Raw genomic sequence first — 20,862 nt, 5'->3', positions numbered from 1 at the left:
CGTTACAGGGCGCCAAATCAAAGCTCCCTGACCACTTCTCTAAATGTTAGTTAAATTAACCAAACCTTTAGCAATAGTTACTTTTGATATCACCATTTGTAATACCTAAAACCTATAAAGTTTGCATTTCTCCGTGTGGGGAAATTTCCAGCAACAGAGTGATCAAATTAAGATCATATATCTGTAAATCAAACCTTCTAAATTATTGGATAATAATCAAATATGTGGACACATAAGTGTTAGTTTCGATATCTACATTTTCATCATAGAACCCAATTCCCAATTCATTCATTTCAGTATCAACAATTAAAGTATTCATCAATCTATCAATCTATCTTCTTTTTGAACTTCCTCAAACCACATTTTAAGACTCATTGACACATATGACTTGATGATGAGAGTGTGATTAACCCTGGTGCATGACTGTGGTTAGAAGCTGTCACCCTGTCTAGATGTCTAAGACTCGGCCAGGCAGGGAAGGAACGCGGTGAGCGTGCTATGTGGTGCTCCTCTCTGCCCTGTTAGCTAGTTGAACGCTTACTCTTCCTCCCCTGGGAGAGCAGAGTGGCAGCAAGAGCATGCTCATCCAGTCATGGGGGTGACATGATCTCTCATTCCTCACCGAGACAGCACATGCTCCGGGGTCTAGGTGTCACCTACTCCTAGGTGGTATGGCCACAGGGCTTGTGTGGTGTGTGTGTGAGGCTGACAGATTGCATGATCCATGCTCCCTGTGCTCTCTCAGGCCAGAAGGGCAGCGGGGTAGGGGGGGGGGGGGGGGGGGGGTGGGGAGGGAGGGGGGGGGGAGACGGAGAGGAGAGACAGGGGAGAGAGAGAAGTGAGAGAGGAAAGCATGACGCCACCAGTATCCTTCAGGCAGCCATTTTCACCCACCTCCTCTCTCTGGGTGGGGCGCGCCCCCTCTACCTCCTCACTCCTCTCCACCTCTACTATACCGGCTGTGCTTCCATTACAGTCAAAGAGCAGAAACAAATGCCAGTCGAACCCCTCTCCTTGGTCCCCATAGACACAGAGACCTTATGAACTTCTCCCTCTCTTTTTGCAGGTTACTCATTCTGCTTCATTCAACCTCTCATAGCTCATCACGGCTTCAAAGACAAACTGATAATTTCCCTCAGGAGAATGAGAAGATCAGTTGCCTTCCAAAAAATGACTGGTATCCAAACATCGTTGCCCTGAAGCAATTTAGCTCATCATAATTGGGCTCTTCATTTTGTCTCTCCGGGGTTATGATTGTAGAGTTATAATGTATTATTTTGCCTGAGAAGGATCGTTCAGTGCATTAAATATAAGTGATTTAATAACATATAATTTCCCCTTTATGTTTAAAACAAAGGCATAGGGGACTCATTCAGTGGGACGGGTGAGTTCCTCCACCTTAACAACAGTGCTGCTGCCATGGTGTCTAGCCAGGAGAGGGAGACTGATCCGGCTCAAAATCCTCTAGTTCCAGGAAACTGCTTTTGACGGCCCCAGGGATCCAGCCCTGGCATCAGGAAATAGGGTGTCTTACTGGTGGTTCAGAAAAGGGGCCACACACACACACAGGGCTAAACATCTCACACATCCATCTTCACACTAGACCTATCCTGAAAACCACAACAACAAACCCTAATTCAACCCTACCTACACAGTCCTTCTTTGTCTCTTTCCCCATAGGTGGGTTCAGTGACTGATGTACCTGAATGTAACAGAACAGGGGAGTTTAACAGGAGCGGGGTTGAAACGGGCACATGATGATGACTTGGTCAATCAGAGTGAAGTGAGCATGCTCCACATCTGGAGTCTAGGTGTCAGTATCTGCCTGTAGTGCTCAGGTGTGGGGGGAAGACCGGTAAACTCTGCTCCTCCTTTCTCCAGGGCTGAAAGATAGAGGACAGACAGTGAGGACCCTACGACCTCAGAAGGGAGGCAAATAATCTGCCAAAGGGCTCGTAGGGGCCCTTCCTCTCCTTCTCTACTTGTCTGAGCTACATGTTAAATCTAAACATATCCCACCACTGCCCTGGGGAGGTGTTATGACAACCGAAAATGGTGAGCAGCAAGAGAAAGAAGTGGCTTGAACATGAATCATGTTTTTTGACATGTGGGGGTGGGTTAAAACAGGCCTCTGTTGAGAAGCAAGTAGCCTGGAGAGAYAAGTGTCAACCATCAACCAACAGGCTCCGCAGACGATCTCTCTCATGATAGGTCGGTTGTGCTATGTGGGGTAAACAATAACACATTATAGAGACATTAAGAGCCAATTCCCCTGAACATATAGTATCTGTCAATGGAACACCTGCACTTGTTTGGCTGCTCTGCTCATACCCTCATGCATCCCCAGTGGTAGGCTGATGGAGCGTGGGAGAGAGAGAGAGAGCTGATGTGAGGTGTGGTTTTGTAGGGGTGTCAGGGATAGCCCCAGGATGATTCTCTCTTCTGCATCACTAAGGATCCATTGTTAACATCTCAGGGGGGGAAACACCACTCAGTCGCAGCATAATTCTGAGAAATCAAACCACGTCTGTTTCACACACTCATTGAAGGGGAGAGAGAATTTGATGGGCAGCTTAAACCATCTGACACCTTACCTCATCCTCATTCATCCTGGGTGCAGCCATTTGTGACTTCTCCCAATCTCATCTGTCCGTGGAAAGTTTGATATCATTGTTGTTGGTCTGTCTGTAACCACGGGCAGAGGAGGGAATCCGGGATGGACAGACAGGTGTATTCCGACACCAATCTATGGAAAAAGGGATAATTAGACAAAGCCAGGGTGAGCTGACAAAACTTTGCCTGGAGACGTCTTCTCATTAAGTCTTTCCAGTTACATGCGTCTCCCCATTAACAGATGAGCCCTGGTTGGATAGAGAGGGAGAGGATGTTTTTTGTGGGAACAGAAAGCACACTGTCTGTGATTCAGATTAAAGGTATGATACATGACATGTAAAAATCTGAGAATATCAATCAATCAATCAAATGTATTTATAAAGCCCTTCTTACATCAGCTGATGTCACAAAGTGCTGTACAGAAACCCAGCCTAAAACCCCAAACAGCAAGCAATACAGGTGTAGAAGCACAGTGGCCAGGAAAAACTCCCTAGAAAGACCAGAACCTAGGAAGAAACCTAGAGAGGAACCAGGCTATGAGGGGTGGCCAGTCCTCTACTGGCTGTGCCAGGTGGAGATTATTACAGAACATGGCCAAGATGTTCAAATGTTCATACATGACCAGCAAGGTCAAATAATAATAATCACAGTGGTTGTCGAGGGTGCAACAGGTCAGCACCTCAGGAGTAAATGTCAGTTGGCTTTTCATAGCCGATCATTCAGAGTATCTCTACCGCTCCTGCTGTATCTAGAGACTTGAAACCAGCAGGTCTGGGACAGGTAGCACGTCCGGTGAACAGGTCAGGGTTCCATAGCCGCAGGCAGAACAGTTGAAACTGGAGCAGCAGCACAACCAGGTGGACTGGGGATAGCAAGGAGTCATCAGGCCAGGTAGTCCTGAGGCATGGTCCTAGGGCTCAGGTCCTCCGAGAGAGAGAAAGAAMGAAAGAAAGAGAGAAAAAGAGAGAGAATTGGAGAGAGCATACTTAAATTCACACAGGACACCGGATAAGACAGGAGAAATACTCCAGATATAACAGACTGACCCTAGCCCCCTGACACATAAACTACTGCAGCATAAATACTGGAGGTTGAGACAGGAGTGGTCGGGAGACACTGTGGCCCCGTCTGAAAATACCCCCGGACAGGGTCAAACAGGCAGAATATAACCCGACCCACTTTGCCAAAGCACAGCCCCCACACCACTAGAGGGATAATCTTCAACCACCAACTTACCATCCTGAGACAAGGCCGAGTATAGTCCACAAAGATCTCCCCCACGGCACAACCCAAGGGGGGACGCCAACCCGGACAGGAAGATCACGTCAGTGACTCAACCCACTCAAGTGGCGCACCCCTCATAGGGACGGCATGGAAGAGCACCAGTAAGCCAGTGACTCAGCCTCTGTAATAGGGTTAGAGGCATAGAATCCCAGTGGAGAGAGGGGAACCGGCCAGGCAGAGACAGCAAGGGTGGTTCGTTGCTCCAGTGCCTTTCCGTTCACCTTCACACATCAAATGAACCAAAACATGATTTAAAAGCATCACTCAAATCTAGAAAGCTCACTTCCACTTCATAAATGTAGGCTATTATCATTCCATATTTTGGTGGTGAAAGGTAAGAGAGAAAACATGAATATGGTTTAAATTACACTAACTTTAAATCATTATATTTAGGATTTTCCTAAATTTCCGGTTCTACATTGTTTGATTGGAGCTGTCGAGCTACCTGTACCTGCCTCGTAGTGTCGCTGCAGCAGTTCTTTGGCTTTTATCACTCGGTGGAGCTTCCGTTATTCCATTTCCGTACACAAATCTTCTCAACTGATGACGTGTGCATTGCACAAACATCCACTTGTTTTCAGTTTAACAATAAAACCGGACAAAGGTATTCCTCTATAGACCGAGAGTATTTTTTTGTGGATTGTGTCTTGAAACATAAAGGAAAATGGAAACATTGTACCATCAAACAAATAAGTGAGTGTTTCTGTTCTCTTTCAAAAACATTTAAGACAGCTAACGTAGCTCAATTGCCTTATGATATAACGTTACCGCGTTACTGTAACTAGCTGGCTAGCTAACAACATTTCATGACAAAGATAGTTTTAACTAACCCCTTCCATTAGTGGTCATGATGTCAACGGGAAACTAGCTAGCCAACCAGCTAATAGATAGCCATAGATCGATGACAACTATATTAAACTATCACTACTGTAACGGTACGCCGCGTTCAAATCAACTGGGAACTCAGAAATCTTTGACTTCGGTGCATTCAAGACTACAAGGAACTCGTAAAAAAACTAGCTCTGACTGGGAAACATCGTTTTGAACAGTCATCCAAGTCGGAATTCCAAGTCGGAAACTCGAGCATCTTTTTAGAGTTCCGACTTTTTGACCTAAAGATCACTGACGTCAGGATTTTACCTTGTTTCGCCCCCCAAACCCGAGTTTACAGTAGTCTTGAAAGCACCATTAATTCACTGTCTGTAGTTTACGTATTAAATTGCCACATACCATTGTCTAGTTCCTTGTCTATTCAATAGACCTTTATCTAATATTACGTTTCCATAGAGCCTCCATATAGACCTCTGTTTAATATTTACGGTAGCCTAGGAATAATTATATATCTTTACTCTCTGTCCTCTTTGATCAGGCAAATACAGGAGGTGCAGTCGCTCATGGGACGCCTGGAGAACACAGATCGTCCGTCTGTCCACTGTGAGTTCACTCTTTCTAAATAATGTATCTTCTGCATTCAATGAATGTTGCAAGTGTCAACCTTTGATCCACCATCCATCGTGTCTACATTGTACAAAAATAGAAATGCAACATGTAAAGTGTTGGTCAAATGTTTCATGAGCTAAAATAAAAGATCCCAGAGATGTTCCATAAGCACAAAAAGCTTATTTCTCAAAAATGTGTTTACATCCCTGTTAGTGAGCATTTTTCCTTTGCCAAGATAATTGATCCACCTGACAGATGTGGCATATCAAGAAGCTGATTAAACCGCATGATAATTACACAGGTGCACCTTGTGCTGGGGGTCAATAAAAGGTCACTCTAAAATTTGCAGTTTTGTCACACAACACAATGCCACAGAAGTCTCAAGTTTTGAGGGAGCGTGTAATTGGCATGCTGACTGCAGGACTGTCCAACAAAGTTAATGCCAGAGAATTGAATGTGTATTTCTCTACAATAAGCTGCCTCCAACATTGTTTACAGAATTTGGCAGTACGTTCAACTGGCCTCACAACCGCAGACCACATGTAACCAGGCCAGCCTAGGACCTTCATATCTGGCTTCTTCACCTGCGTGATTGTCTGAGCCCAGCCACCCAGACAGCTGATGAATCTGTGGGTTTGCACAACCGCAGAATTTCTGCACAAGCTGTCAGAAACCGTATCAGGGAAGCTCATCTGCGTGCTCGTCGCCCTCACCAGGGTCTTGACCTGACTGCAGATCTGCGTCGTAACCGACTTCAGTGGGCAAATGTTCACCTTCTATGGCCACTGGCATGCTGGAGAAGTGTGCTCTTCACGGATTAATCCTGGTTTCAGCTGTACTGGGCAGATTGCAGACAGTGTGTTTGCGTTGTGTTTGCGAGCGGTTTGCGTTGTGAACAGAGTGCCCAGTGGTGGGGTTAGAGTATGGGAAGGCATAAGCTACGGACCACGAGCACAATTGCATTTTATTGATGGCAATTTGAATGCACAGAGATACTGTGACGAGTTCCCGAGGCCCATTGTCGTGCCATTCATCCGCCGCCATCACCTCATGTTTCAGCATGATAATGCACGGCCCCATGTCGAAAGGATCTGTTCACATTTCCTGGAAGCTGAAAATGTCCCAGTTCTTCCATGGCCTGCATACTCACCAGACACGTCGCCCATTGAGCATGTTTGGGATGCTCTGGATCGACGTGTACGACAGCGCATTCCAGTTCCCACCAATATCCAGCAACTTCTCACAGCCATTGAAGAGAAGTGGGACAACATTCCACAGGCCACAATCAACAGCCTGATCAACTCTTTATTCGCGCTGCATGAAGAAAATGGTGGCCAGATACTGACTGGTTTTATGATCCAGGCTCCTACCTTTTTTTATGGTATCTGTGACCAACGGATGCATATCTGTATTCCCAGTCATGTGAAATCCATAGATGAGGGCCTAATGAATTTATTTAATTTGACTGATTTCCTTAAATGAACTGTAACTCAGTAAAATATTTAAAATTGTTGCGTTTTCATATTTTTGTTAATTATACATTTGGAATTTACAACTAGGCAGTATTTACATATTTTCCCCTTCTTCAGTGTTGCGCAGCCCTTTGAGCCAAGCTGTACCCTGCCCTCCCTACTGATTGTTTTGGGCGGTGGGTAGGGCGGGCAATGTTCTGTGAGCCAGGCTGGTGCCAGGGCAGGAAGCATAGGGGTGGCGGCAGAGGGACGACTGGGAAGGCTTCTCTAAAGATAATGGTGGCAGCCAGTCGGCCGCCCAGTCGTGACAATGACATCATCTCGCATGTTAGAGGGTGGAAGGATGCAGCGAGGAGTCACTCAGTCAGGACGGGAGAGGGTGGGGGTGGGGGACAAGATGGTGCTAGTCCTTTTAAAGGGCAGATAAAAGCTTCCCACAAGCCTAGTGCTGCTGTCACCTTGGAATCAAACGCTATCTAGAATCTCAGCAGTCTGAGAATGAAACGGGTGTAACGATAGATATCTGACTTCAAATAAGAATCAGTGGCTGATTTGTCTCCATGAAGAGATTATGTACAAGGTCCTTTGTTTCAATGTGGATTAACTTCCTCTGCGAAGTTTGAGGAAATAACATATTTGCTTTCATCCCTCTCTTGGATTCACCTGAAACCGTGGGGCTATATTCCATTGTATCATGGAATGGGGAAACTTAACTACAGTGTGACAAACCACTGACATCATCTGTCTTGTCTGATTTGTTAGAATGAACATAACTTTAACATTTTATTTTGTATAAGATTGGCCTATTTGGGGAGTGAAACAACTGTTCAGGGTGTGTTTAGATGTGTGTGTGTGTGTGTGCTCTCCAGTGTTGGAGAACGAGCTGCAGGCCAGAATCGAGCAGATCTTCAGCCATTTGGAACGTCTGGAAATCCTGGCTAGCAAAGAACCGCCAAACCGCCGTCAGAACGCCAAACTGTGAGTACACAAACTGCATCGGTGACCCAAATACACCAGAGGTGGCGTGGCGATGAATGTTTCATAAAGATGGGTGGGACTGGGACGAGGTCGCAGCTAGATGAAACAGGCAGTGTGCTTCTCATCCCCTGTGGCGACGCGGCTCTGTGAAAACATTCCCTCGGAAGCCCCGTCATCACCGGCATTCCTGCCGCGTTGGGCAAGGCGTCACTTCAGAGCTGGGTAAACAGGCCCCAGGGGACAAACTGCTGCGCCCCGTCCCACAGCTCTCCTCTGATCTCAGGACAGCTACAGTACGCTGGGGCCGCAGGGCTGAGCCACGAGCAGGTGATGCTCAGGAGGAGAGGGAGAGAGGGGTGGAGGGAGACAGGCCCTCAAGTGTTTCAGCCAGGTGGAGAAGAGGAGAAGTCAGAAGACGGGAAGCATGTTGACTTATCTTAGTGATGATAGAAAGCTTTTATTGAGAGCTAGAAGACATCCATACAGTGCATACCAAGGGAGATGTCATGAGTTAGGGAAGGAGGAGTGACTAAACCACAGTCCTGAAATGCTGGATGGAGCTGGAGGCAAAGGCTGCCATTTTTACCCTCTGAGATTTCCTCTGCCATTATTCGGCTGGGGTGTAAAAAGAATGTGGTCTCTGTCTGTGTCCCCTCCGCAGGCGGGTAGACCAGCTGAAGTATGATGTTCAGCACCTCCAGACGGCGCTGAGGAACTTCCAGCACCGCCGCTACTCACGAGAGACCCAGGACCGAGAGAGGGAGGAGCTCATGAGTCGTACCTTCACCACCAACGTCAGTAGTAGTGGCCCACTCATCTCCCATGTTCCACTACAGTAATGTCTGCACTCATGTAATGATAACCTAAAACATGCATACTAACTCTGCTTGACACACCACAACTGGTGTAACATGGGCAATAAAACCTAAATACGTTTATTAGGGGAACATTGTTTTGAGATGTTACCGGTATTGTCCCCTACAGGATGCAGACACCTCCATTCCCATAGACGAGACGTTGCAGTTAAACTCCAACCTGAACAACGCACACAGAGGCATGGACGACCTCCTGGGCAGCGGCAGCAGCATCCTCACCGGACTCAGGGACCAGAGGGGCACGCTCAAGGTGTGTGTTTCCCCTTACAAATCAAATTTCATTCGAGGCTACAGGATAGATAATAAGCACTAGCAGCAGCGTATGTGATGAGTCGAAAGAGTGCAAAATGCTGATAGTCCTGGTAGCTATTTGGTTAACTATTTAGCATTTTTATGGCTTGGGGGTAGAAGCTGTTCAGGGTCCTGTTGGTTCCAGACTTGGTGCATTGGTACCGCTTTCCGTGCAGTAGCAGAAATGTCTATCACTTGGGGGGCTGGAGTCTTTGACAATTTTCAGGGCCTTCCTCTGACACCACATGGTATAGAGGTCCTGGATGGCAGGGAGCTCGGCCCAAGTGATGTACTGGGCCATACGCGCTACCCTTTGTAGTGGATGCCAAGTAGTTGCCATACCAAGCGGTGATGCAGCAAGTCAAGATGCTCTCAATGGTGCAGCTATAGAACGTTTTGAGGATCTGTTTTTTTTGTTGTTTACACTTTGCCAAGGAACACTGACCGTGACACGGCAAGGCAGGTCCCTGTCGACGGTATCCCAGAGAGAGGAATCAGTATTCCCAAAACAAACCCTGGCTGACCCGGTTTCTGTCCTCTAATGATCACTATGTGTAGTCGAAGTGTGTGTGTGTGTGTGTGTGGTGCTGGTTGTCAGCAGCAGGCTAAGTACATATTTCCAGGGAGGAGAAGAGATGGTGTTCCTGGTGAAGGCTGCTGTGTGCCTCCTCTTATCAGGGCGTCTGGTGATCAGATGGGCTGGCCGTGAGAAACAGCTGAGGAACAGACCGGGAGGACAGAACGGCTGGGTGTGGTTCCTCAGACAGCCTCTCCCTAATCAGTTGAATAGAGCTTTGTCATGACCAGGCTAAATGCAGGTTATGATACTACTGTGTATACAGTATTCCCACAAACAGCAATGAAGCAGAATACCCATTAATAACTAACTTCAGCTTTTTCTTCAGGAAACAGCGGCACAATCAATGGAACTTCAGCAGCTGATGTTCGATGTCTTTTCTCCCCTCTGTTCTCCCTAAATCCAGGGGACCCATAAGAAGATGCTGGATGTGGCCAACATGCTGGGTCTGTCCAACACGGTGATGAGGCTGATCGAGAAGAGGGCCACCCAGGATAAGTTAATCATGATTGGAGGGATGCTGCTCACCTGTGTGGTCATGTTCCTGGTGGTCAAGTACCTGGGCTGACCATGACCGCAACTGCAACCACAGTTTTGCGTTGGTCTTGGACATTTTTGCACAATAAGCCCATAAGATACGTGAACGGTGATAAATTAGCCTTGTCTTCTAATCGGAGAGCTCCTTGAAAGTATTGTTTTCCGATCGGAAGGCGAGGAATTATCCGTCTTTTAATTTCCATGGGTTTTGTCACCCACTTCTATTTCAACCACTCTTTTGCACCAGTAAAATGGGTGTTAAGGCAAGACATATACACTGAGTGTACAACACATTAAGGATGCCTTCCTAATGTTGAGTTGCACCCTTTGCCCTCAGAACAGCCTCAATTCATCTGGGCATGGACTCTACAAGGTATTGAAAGCGGTCCACAGGGATGCTGGCCCATGTTGATTCCAATGCCTCCCACAGTTGTCAAGTTAGCTGGATGTCCTTTGGGCGGTGGACCATTAGTGACACGCCTAGCTGATGAGCGTAAAAAACAGTGTTGCAGTTCTTTACACAAACCGGTGCGCCTGGCACCTACTAACATCCCTGTTCAAAGGCACTCTTTTGTCTTGCCCATTCACCCTCTGAATGGCACACATATACAATCCATGTCTCAAGGCTTACATTTTTTTTTAAACCCATATCCTCCATTTATACTGATTGAAGTGGATTTAACAAGTGACATCAATAAGGGATCATAGCATTCACCTGGTCAGCCTGTTATGGAAAGAGCAGGCGTCCTTAATCTTTTGCACTCAGTGTCTACACTTTAATTTGACTTCAAACTGAACGTGGAACCTTGCACCCATAATTCCAGCTCGCTGACACCTGCCACTCATCTCGGCGGTCATCCACCTGACAGCCTGTGTGTGAAGCTGTAGGTGGGTGAGAAAGAGAACATTTCATGACTGGTTACCTTTTTCAAACCAATTCTCCTTCAAGGTCCACTTGCTTGCCTTAGTCTCCCCTATGATGAGTTCTCCATTGCCTTGTGGATGGTATTCATTGTGGTTTCATCTTCACCATCTATTTGAAGCATCATTTGACTGTTTGCTGCTCTTTTTCCCAAATAAGGATGATTCTTAAAATGGACTGAAAAATAGTTATCTGGAAATGGATGAAAAGCTGATGTTGCACCTTACCTCATCACACATCCTAATGACACTGCCTGGAGAATACTTATGTCAGATTAACCAATACATGTATGTAGCCCAGGGAGGAAGAGGGCAGTTAACAGGGACCTGTGCCCAAGCTACATACCGATAGTAAGAACAAAAACACAAAAGTGATCAAATATTCTGTTTGTCATGTTTTGAGAAACTATCTGAAGGGTTATTGTTGTCGCACTTTCAAAATGTCAATTATCTGGACATTTGCTTGGCCCTAGTCTCACTATGTTAGTGCAACCAAGGTTCAAATTGTAATTCTCTGAAGATCAAAAATTAAACATTTTAAAAACAACTTGTCTTAAATCTGTCTCTGAAGTGTATATTATTGTCCATGTAATCTAGCAATTAAATTAGGTATGGGTCAAAACTAACAATGGATATAAAGCATACCCCATAGTTTAAATAATTATCTTGCTGAAAATGTCAGAGCCTGTCATACAATATGGAGTTTAAATTTACAACAGTAAAGCTATTGTTTGGAGGGCTTTTCCTTCCACTGTTTGAAATATAATTACTTTCAAGACTTTAGTACTTGAGGGGGGCCCTAGTCTGGGGACTTATCCAGAGTGTGCATAGGAACCCCTACCATCACATCTGACATGTTAGTCATTTAGCAGACACGCTTATTCAGAACCACTTACAGTACTGAGTGCATATCGTCATACAATCCATTTTTCACATTTACTTAAAATACAATCCTGGGCGAGCAATAAGCATGTAATGTTCCAGCAGGTAAACTATGGATGAAAAGTTTTACGCTGAAATTAGACTGTCTGACTCCTGGTCTTGATGTACAGCTAGCTGTAAGTGAGGCTACCCAAAACTTACTGAGCTCTGGCGCCATCTAGTGACAATTCAGCATGCCATAACCTTCAGGAGAGAGTCAAAACAGATGTAAAATCCTCTAGCCTTATTAGCCTAGTAGACTTGTCCTCTAGTCTAAAAGGGCTGCATGCAATATGCAGACATCTCAAGAAGCTTGTGCTGAGAATGAGAAATTCACTTTGTTTCAGAAGCCGTTTGCCACAGTAAGTAAAGAATGCATGTTTGTGCTGGTATCTGTTACTATAACGTACCATACTGGAAGTACTCAAACTGGATTTTTCTTTCTATGTATTGCTCGCAACCCTTACTCATACCACTACAGACTAATTCACTCTTCACCAGCTAAACATAGTTAAGACACACAGACATGTAGCAACTCAAAACTCTTTATTTGCTGACGCATCATATTTAAAAAAGACATACCATTGCTGCCACTTACAGGGCAGTCCCGTCACCCAATCCTTCCCATACAGGATAATAGTTCAGAAAATGTCTTGATAAAGTATTCTTGTCCATCTTTGTTCCTTCAGTTATTATTTTTTTACAGTAGCAACAAACCTCTAGAATATTATTGGGGTTAACTACAGCAATTTTATTTACATTGAGCAAAAATTACACAAGAGGAAAAACATATTTTGAGGAGCATTTTGGAAAATAATTTAGAAACAAAAAAAATACAATTATTGCAGTATACTACAATCATACATTTGTTACATGATGCGAAAGCAGCATCTTGATGTACAGATTTCAGTGCAAGTCATTTCGATATACAACCACTACCACTTGGAACAACATGACCTTTAACCCTACAGCACTAAGAGGGTGTGACCCCCCCACAGTACCTCTAATAAAACATGAGCTTCACCCAACCTCTCATCGGTGTTCCCCCACCAGTGACCATTTTAATTTCCTTATGGGCAACATTTCATTAGTCAGTAATAAAGAACATCCCTATCATATTAGAGGGATACTTCACATTGCTCAGTGATCTATGTACTCTATACCGTATTACAAATTGTTGGTGAATATTACGGGTCATGAAGAGAGCAAGTAGTCATGTGAGAACATTAGATATTAATGACAACAGAATTCAGGCAGTAGACTAGAGCCACCAGATTACATTACTAAGTCAAGGCTGTTTCCAGTCATGGATGTCACCCTAAACCCCCCCATGTCACCATCTCATCTCCCCCTTTCCATTCCCACTACACCATCCTGCTTATGGCTTCAGCCACTGCGTGTCTTTGGCTGTAGAAAACAAAGAAGAACATTTACAGCAACAATCAGTTATAAACTGTGGGACAAAAAAAAAATACTCCAGAGGTTTCTGCTTCTTTTTTTTTCTTCTTTTAAACTGGGTTCCCATTCAAAACAAACTGCCGTCTTAGATTTGAGGTTGCCTCAAACCCTCCTCCACCCTGTCCAGAAACCTCAGGGTGAATGTCAGTCAACTGTTCGGAGGGGTCCATTCAAAGAGCCCACAGTAAATGTCTGTTGTTTACCTCTGCACAGGCAGCATATCACAGCACCTCTGTCTGGCCAGTGGTCTAATGGTGGCCATTTTGATGATATTCTCATCACCTGCTGCACAATGGTGCCACTACACCTCCCTCTCTCCATGTTAACTCAGATGTTTAACCAGGCCTGCTCTGGCCAAAACACCCTCCTCTGATGTGGACACATGGCTCTAGTGAAGGTCTTTCTCAGGAGCCGTGGTTAGGGGGGTGCTGGAGGTCCTGCCCTGAGAAGATGGGGTGCAGGAAGGGGTGGAGCTGCAGTGCGGCTGCCGCAGCGGCGTTAGAGTGCCGGGGGGCGAACAGCGTTGGGTAGAGGGATGAGTGTGGTATGTGGTGAAGGGCTAAGGGGCTGTGGTGATGAAGTGCTGAGGCTGGGATAATGTGTATGGGCTGGCCAGAGAGGAAGGCCGTGTGGTGGGCAGGGATCAGTCCAGCGTGTCCCACTCCCAACTGGTGGCCCAGAGTGTGGCCTAGAGAGTGTCCCAGGTGAGACAGGGAGATGGGGGTGAGGTGGTGCTGGGGGATGTGGTGGACTTGGGCTAACTGGGGGTGCGGGTGGGGGCCGTGTGGGTGGATGCCCATGGCTGCAGCCTGAGCAGCATGGTGCTGCTGSATGAGGTGTTGTACTGTGGTGATGGAGGTAGCCGAGGCTGCAGACACRGCAGGCTGGTGGATCTGGATCATCTGCTGCTGGGGGGGAGGGGGTGCCGGCTGCAGATGGTTAGCTGCTGCAGCCATGTTCGCTGCAGCCTGTGCTGCTGCGGCTGAGGGGAAGGTCTTGATGTGCTTGGCCAGGAGCTGCTGCTGGATGTGCTGCTGGGCGGCCTGCTGCAGCTTGCCGTACTTCTCCATCTCCTCTGGGGTGAAGGTGATGGGCTGGCTCTCCAGCGGGGCCAGACYGTYCTCCTCTGCCTCCATGCCCATGTCCTCCTCCTCCAGGCTGGGCGGGGGGTAGTTGGGGTAGGCGTGCATGGGGGGTGGCTGCTGCTGCATGTCGGGCATGAGKGGCTCCATCATGGGGTTCTGGGAGGGGTCCTGTCCCGGCTCGCCCTGGTATGGGGGCATCAGCATGGAGGGCTCCTGATSGAACAGCGGCCGGGGCTCATGAAGWACCCGTGCGTCCAGGGTGAGGTGGCGGGCYTCCTGRACTACTACTACCGTCTCCTCCACYTTCTTATGAGCTGGTKGAGGGGGAGGCGGTGGGGGGAACTCCCGGATGGGCTCCATCAGGATGACCTCTCCCCCGGCATCTGAACCTTTCCCTGCTGATGACTTCTCTCCACCATCGGGCCGGGTCAGGGGGATCGCAGGGAATTTCTTCCCTGCCTGCAGCTTACCGAACAGGGGCAGCATGGACTTATTGCCCAGAGCTGGAGGCAGTTTGGGCCCAAAGTAGCCCGATGGTGGGTCCTTGATCTTGGCGCCAGATTTGGTCCCTGTGGTTGGGACATCAGATCCCTTCCTGGACTGGATCTTATCCAGAAGCTGGCGGGCGGTGAAGTGTGAGGAAGAGTTCCTCTGGTCTCCCCCTCCTTCTCCCCGGGACCCCCCTGCCCTTTGGCTCTGGGAGCTGCTGTTGCGGTTTGGGGCTCGTGATGAGGCAGAGCGGGGGGACTGGGAACGGTAGATGCAGGAGCGGTTGAAGTCTCGGCGCCGTGTGGCGCTGTCTGCCCGGCCCCTGTGGCCCCCCCGGCCTCCACGACCCCGGTGAGGGGAGCCCTTGGTGGAGCTGGAGGAGCGGCTGGCTGAGCTGTGGCTGCGGCTGTAGCTGCGTCTCCACGACCTGGTGCTGCTGCTGCGGCTCCTGCTGCTAGAGCTCCGAGAGCTGCTCCGGTGCCGCCGCTGGTGCCTCTTCCTGCGGCTGTGGCTGCGTGAGCGGGAGCGAGAGTCCTCTGAGGATGAGGACGAGTAGTGACGTCTTCTGGAGCGCCGCCGCCCGCCGCTTCCCCGTCGATCGTACTCGGAGTCAGAGGAGCGTTTAGAGTGTCTCCGGTGGCGCCCCCCGTCACTGTCGTCACTGTAACTGTCTGAGTAGCTGCGGCTGCGCCGGCTGTAGGCGCTCGAGGAGCGCTCTGAGCTGCTGGAGTCTGACTGGCTACGGGAGGCCCGGCCGCGGTGTCGCCGCCGGCTGCTCCCTCGCCCGTCTCCCCGACGCGACGAGTGGCTTCGGGAGCGGCCGGAGTCCTCGCTCTGGTGCCGTCGCCCCTCTCGGGGCGTGGACCTGCGGCGGCTGGATCGGGAAGCCGAGCCTCCACCTCCTTCCTCCTCACTCTCACTGCTGGGTGGTCTGCCTGGCCCGGGGCTCTTCTGGGCCGAGGAGGAGCAGGAAGCGCTGGGTGGGGCGCTGGGGTCTGTCTTCAGACGCTTGGTGCCGTTGTGCTCCTCAGAGGGCTTGGCCTCGTCAGAGCCTTTCCCTGCCCCACCTTCCTCTGTCCCGGACTTCTGAAGTGCTTCTTTGGCTGGTCGTTTCCTCTTCCCAGGTTCCGCTCCTGTAGCAGATCCTGTTCCTGCTGGTGCTGGGGGAGCACTAGAAACCGTTGCGGCTACTGCTTTTTCCTCTTTAGGCTTTTCCTTATCACCACCACCTCCCTCTTCCCCCTCACCTTTGTTTTTGCTCTTCTTTCGTTTGTGTTTTTTCTTCTTTTTGGTTTTCTCTCCTAGGATCGCAGTTTCCGCGTCCCCGTCCACTACGGCTCCCTTCTCTTTTTCTTTGCGCTTGGAGCCTTTCCCAGATTTCTTATGCTTCTTCTTCTTCTTTTTCTTCTTCTTCTTGGCTCCGCTTGTGCTACTCTGTAGCTTTTGCTCCTCAGTCTCCCCTTGGGAACCCTCTATTTTTAAGGAGGGCTGCTCCTTATCAGTGTTGTCAGTGCTGGGCCCAGGGGTGGTGGTGGCAGCAGCAGCATTCCCCTCGTTGACTGCAGCAGCTGCCTCAGGATTGTTTTTTTTCTCAGCTCCTTCACCAGCGGGCTTGGAGGACTTTGCTGCTCGTCCAGCACGGACCCCTTTGTTGCGGGACAGTTTGAAGTCGAAGTACAGGGGGTTGCAGCTGTAAGAGAGGGCGGGCTGAGCCTCTGTAAAATCCAGCAGCTCCGAGGGCCACTGCAGAGTGGTGCTCTCGTCTTTGCTCAGGACCAGGAAGAAGGGGCTGGTGGGGATTTTGGGGCCCGAGTTGGGCTCTGGGACTGGGGTCTCCTGCTTGCTGTCTGGTACTACAGTGGGGGCCGTTGTGGGAGGGGGGTCTGTGAAGCTGGCAGAGGCCTCTTCAGTCTTCAGTTTAGGTGATGTGGGAGTAGGAGTGGGCTCTGTGACTGGAGCTGCAGGAGTCTTCTCTGACTCTTCTGATTTGCACTCAGTAGCTTTTGGCTGTGTCTGCTCAGAAACCTCTGCTACCACCTTTTCTTCCACCTCCTCTTCATCTTCTTCTTGCTCCCTGATCTCACACTGGTCTGTGGCCTTCATGAACACCAGGAACTGGAAGCGTGGTTTGACTCTGCAGTGGGTTGGTGGGATGTAGTGGTAGTACTCAGGCTCCTGGCCGGCCCAGCCTTCCTCCTTCTTCATCATCATCTTCAGCTTGTTGAGAGTGGAGGCTAGGGAGGCGCCATCATCCTCTTCCTCCTGCTCTGGTTGTTCTTGATGTAGTTGCTCCTCCTGCTGCTCCTCCTCCTCCTCCTCTGGCCCTGCTGTTCCATTCCCCCCTCCTCCTCCCTTGGGGCTCTCGGTGCTGCAGCCTGACGTCTCCTCCTGTCCCACGGACTTCTCCCCTCCCTCCTCCTGTCCCCCCCCCTCCTCCTCGTCATCCTGATGGAGTTTAGCGAACACTGCTGCGACCGTCTCCAGCTTCACCGGGGGTTTCTTGGCGAAGGAGAAGGACACGCTGACCTTGGAGGCCCCGGCCGGGGATGAGCTGCTCTTCCCCAGGGAGAAGCTGACGGTGGGGGCTGGTTTGGGGGAGGCCTGACCCCCACTGCTCTTCTCCTCCCCTGACAAGCCCTCCATGGCAGTGTCTGCAGGGGGAACATACTCGGGGGTTACAGCACTCCCCTCTTCACCCTTCTCCCCGTCTACTGCCACAGTGGTGGGTTTGAACATGGGACCACTTCCCGGGGTACTGAAACACAACGATAAAGAACATATTACAGTGACGTGTTTCATGTGTTATGCGTTTCATCCAGAACACATTATTTAAAATTATAATTTCTCTTTGCACATACATCTGCAAACACTGCACTGATAGGAAGCTGCCACACAGCTATTAGACTGTTAAACAGCCATCACTAGCACATTAGAGGCTGCTGCCTATAGGCATAGACTAGGAATCACTGGCCACTTTAAGGAATGGAACACTAGTCACTTTAATAATGTTTACCTATCTGGCATTACTCATCTCATATGTATATACTGTATTCTATGCTATTCTACATTATCTTAATTAATGAATAATGTTTACATATCTTGCATTACTCATCTCATATGTATATACTGTATTTTATACTATTCTACTGTATCTTAGTCCGTTCCGCTCTGATATTGCTCGTCCATATGTGTATAAAGTCTTAATTCATTCCTACCTAGATTTGTGTGTATTGGGTATATGTTAAGTAATTTGTTAGACATTACTTGTTAGATATTACTGCACTGTCGGAGCTAGAAGCACAAGCATTTCGCTACACCCGCAATAACATCTGCTAACCTAATCACGTATATGTGATATTTATTATTGGGTTACAGCCTCCACTTCAGCCAGTAGAGGGCGGTTGAGTCTGCAGTATATACTGTAGCATGTGTTCACCGGTTCTGCTGTTTCCTCTGCTCAGCTAGCTCATGCAGCCTGCGTAGCAGCTTCTCCTGCTTCTTCCCACCCTTCCGTGAGCGCGATGACACGTTTCTCGCAAACTCCCTCTGCTTCAGCTCCTTAAGCCTCTGCAGCAGCACACCAAGGGCAGGATGGCGGGAGAGAGGAAGGGAAGAGAGGGGAAGACAGACAGATTGGGTCAGATGAAGAAGAGGGATGAGGGAGAAAAAGAGGGACGAGGGAGAGAAAGAGAGCAGTTAAGGATTCCTGCATCCACAGTAAGGGCAATGGTGCAGCAACACCATTCAACAAGACCATTTTATATCTGCAAAGCCCTCTCCACTGAGACAGGCTCCTTACACTTGTTTCTGGAATGTCTGGGATTTAACGCTCGGTTTCTCTAAACTCGTGTACACGGTGACAGTATACCCAGTGTGTGTAGGGCTGTAGCAGCGTGGGGGTAAGCGGAGGTCCTCCTCACCTGCTTATGAGCGTGGTCGTACGAGTTGATGTGGTTGTCAAACTCTTGGTGCTTCTGGTACTGTTTCTCACACAGCTCACAGTAAAAGTTGGCCCTCAGGTCTTCCAGGGCTTTAGCGATGGCCTTCTCCTTTTCCACCTGGTCCTATTGTTGGGGTTAAGGAGGGCGGGGGGGTAGAGACAGGAGATGTGAGTGACATTGACACAGATTAGAGATGGAAAGATGAAATAAAACCGTAAGATCAGAGCCAGTATAATCTGGTCTTTATTCTCCTATCATAGGGCTTGGTAGTGGTTGAGTAATCCACAGGAAACTCTATGGTTGTTTATCATTGAGGTTAAAAGTCCAATAACTGAAAGAAATCAATCACATAAGGTAACAAAGCGTACAAGGATTGTGCTTGCAGGTTGTTTTTATACAGTGCATTCGTAAAGTATTCAGACCCCTTCCCCTTTTACAAAAGAATACATTATAGCCTTATTCTAAAATGTATTAAATTATTTCCCCCCCTCAATCTACACACAATACCCCATAATGTTTTAATTTTTATTATATTTATACACATGAATTAAAAACAGAAATATCTTATTTACAAAAATATCCTTGAGATGTTTCTACAACTTGGAGTCCACCTGTGGTAAATTCAATTGATTGGACATGATTTGGAAAACCATATAAGGTCCCACAGTTGACAGGTCTCTTAGTGATCTCCATCATTCTTAAATGGAAGACGTTTGAAACCACCAAGACTCTTCCTATAGTCAATCAATTGAAGGGGCAGCAGTTAGCCTAGTGGTTAGAGTGTTGGGCCAGTAACTGAAAGGTTGCTGGATCGAATCCCCGAGCTGGCGAGGTAAAAATCTGTCGTTCTGCCCGAGCAAGGCAGTTTAACCCCCTGTTCCCCAGGCGCCGACGACGTGGATGTCGATTATGGCAGCCTCCCTCGCACCTCTCCGTTTCAGAGGGTCAAATGCGATAGACACATTTCAGTTGAATGCGTTCAGTTGTACAAGATTCTCTAGTCTGATGAAACCAAGATTGAACTTTTGGCCTGAAAGCCAATCGTCACGTCTGGAGGAAACCTGGCAGCATCAATCTGTGGGGCTGTTTTTCAGCAGCAGGAGGGATCGAGGGAAAGATTAACAGAACAAAGTGCAGAACAAAGTTTCTGGAGCAAACCTGCTCCAGAGCACTCAGGACCTCAGACTGAGGCAAAGGTTCACCTTCCAACAGGACAGTGACCCTAAGCACACAGCCAAGACAACAGCCAAGACAACGCTCCCCATTCAACCTGACCGAGCTTGAGAGGTTCTGCAGAGAAGAATGGGAGAACCTCCCCAAATACAGGTGTGCCAAGCTTGTAGCGTCATACCCAAGAAGACTTGAGGCTGTAATCGCTGCCAAAGGTGCTTCAACAAAGTACTGAGTAAAGGGTCTGAAATAAATGTGATATCAGTTTTCCATTTTTCATGAATTTGCAAACATTTCTAAAAACCTGTTTTGGCTTGTCGTTAGGGGGTATTGTGTGTAAATTGATGTGGGACATTTTTTTTAAATTTTTATAAAAATTTTAGAATAAGGCTGTAACGTAACAAAATGAGGAAAACGCCAAGGGGTCTGAATACTTTCCAAATGCACTGGCACATGCCATTTCCGCAGATATACCGGTAACCCGCTAAAATAAATGATTTGGCACATGCATGACAGTATAAGTGTTCCATTGACTGAGTGTCTGTCTGTGTTTGTCTCATATATTCAGAATCTCACACCAGCAGACAGCAACTCCTCACATGAAGTCATCCAATTTTCTCCACCAGAAAGATGCGCGAGGGAGTGGGAGATGAGGAACAGGAGAAGCTCTATGATTCTCCAAGGCCGATTTTATTGCACCGACACACAGAACGGCAGCAGAATCTTAACAAGACAGGGCTATGAGTCACTGGCACAGGAGAAAAGCAAGAAGGTATGCAAATGCAGGAAACGGGGTCACCTTGAAGCGAG

General features: G+C 48.1%; 2 protein-coding genes across 3 annotated transcripts in view; one reads left to right on the top strand and one right to left on the bottom strand.

Annotated features, from left to right (window-relative positions):
- Window positions 1-4,452: 4,452 nt before the first annotated feature.
- Window positions 4,453-10,700, top strand: LOC111980366 (Golgi SNAP receptor complex member 2). The gene is made up of 6 exons (XM_024011087.2): window positions 4,453-4,590; window positions 5,267-5,331; window positions 7,679-7,787; window positions 8,449-8,581; window positions 8,772-8,912; window positions 9,937-10,700. The coding sequence occupies exons 1-6, from the start codon at window positions 4,562-4,564 to the stop codon at window positions 10,096-10,098; spliced, it is 639 nt and encodes a 212-aa protein (XP_023866855.1). The 5' UTR covers window positions 4,453-4,561; the 3' UTR covers window positions 10,099-10,700.
- Window positions 10,701-12,440: 1,740 nt separating this feature from the next.
- Window positions 12,441-20,862, bottom strand: part of LOC111980365 (G patch domain containing 8) — an 18,981-nt gene continuing 10,559 nt past the window's right edge. For both annotated transcript variants that reach the window (XM_024011085.2, XM_024011086.3), the window contains 3 exons: window positions 18,862-19,005; window positions 18,378-18,508; window positions 12,441-17,696 (listed from right to left, as the gene is read on the bottom strand). In XM_024011085.2, the coding sequence (XP_023866853.1) occupies window positions 13,772-17,696; window positions 18,378-18,508; window positions 18,862-19,005 (4,200 nt within the window). In that variant the 3' untranslated portion in view covers window positions 12,441-13,771. The remainder of the gene's footprint in view (window positions 17,697-18,377; window positions 18,509-18,861; window positions 19,006-20,862) is intronic.

This window comes from Salvelinus sp. IW2-2015, linkage group LG20, assembly GCF_002910315.2.
Source record: "Salvelinus sp. IW2-2015 linkage group LG20, ASM291031v2, whole genome shotgun sequence".
Lineage (NCBI taxonomy): Eukaryota > Metazoa > Chordata > Actinopteri > Salmoniformes > Salmonidae > Salvelinus > Salvelinus sp. IW2-2015.
This window is presented reverse-complemented; position numbering and strand designations above follow the sequence as displayed.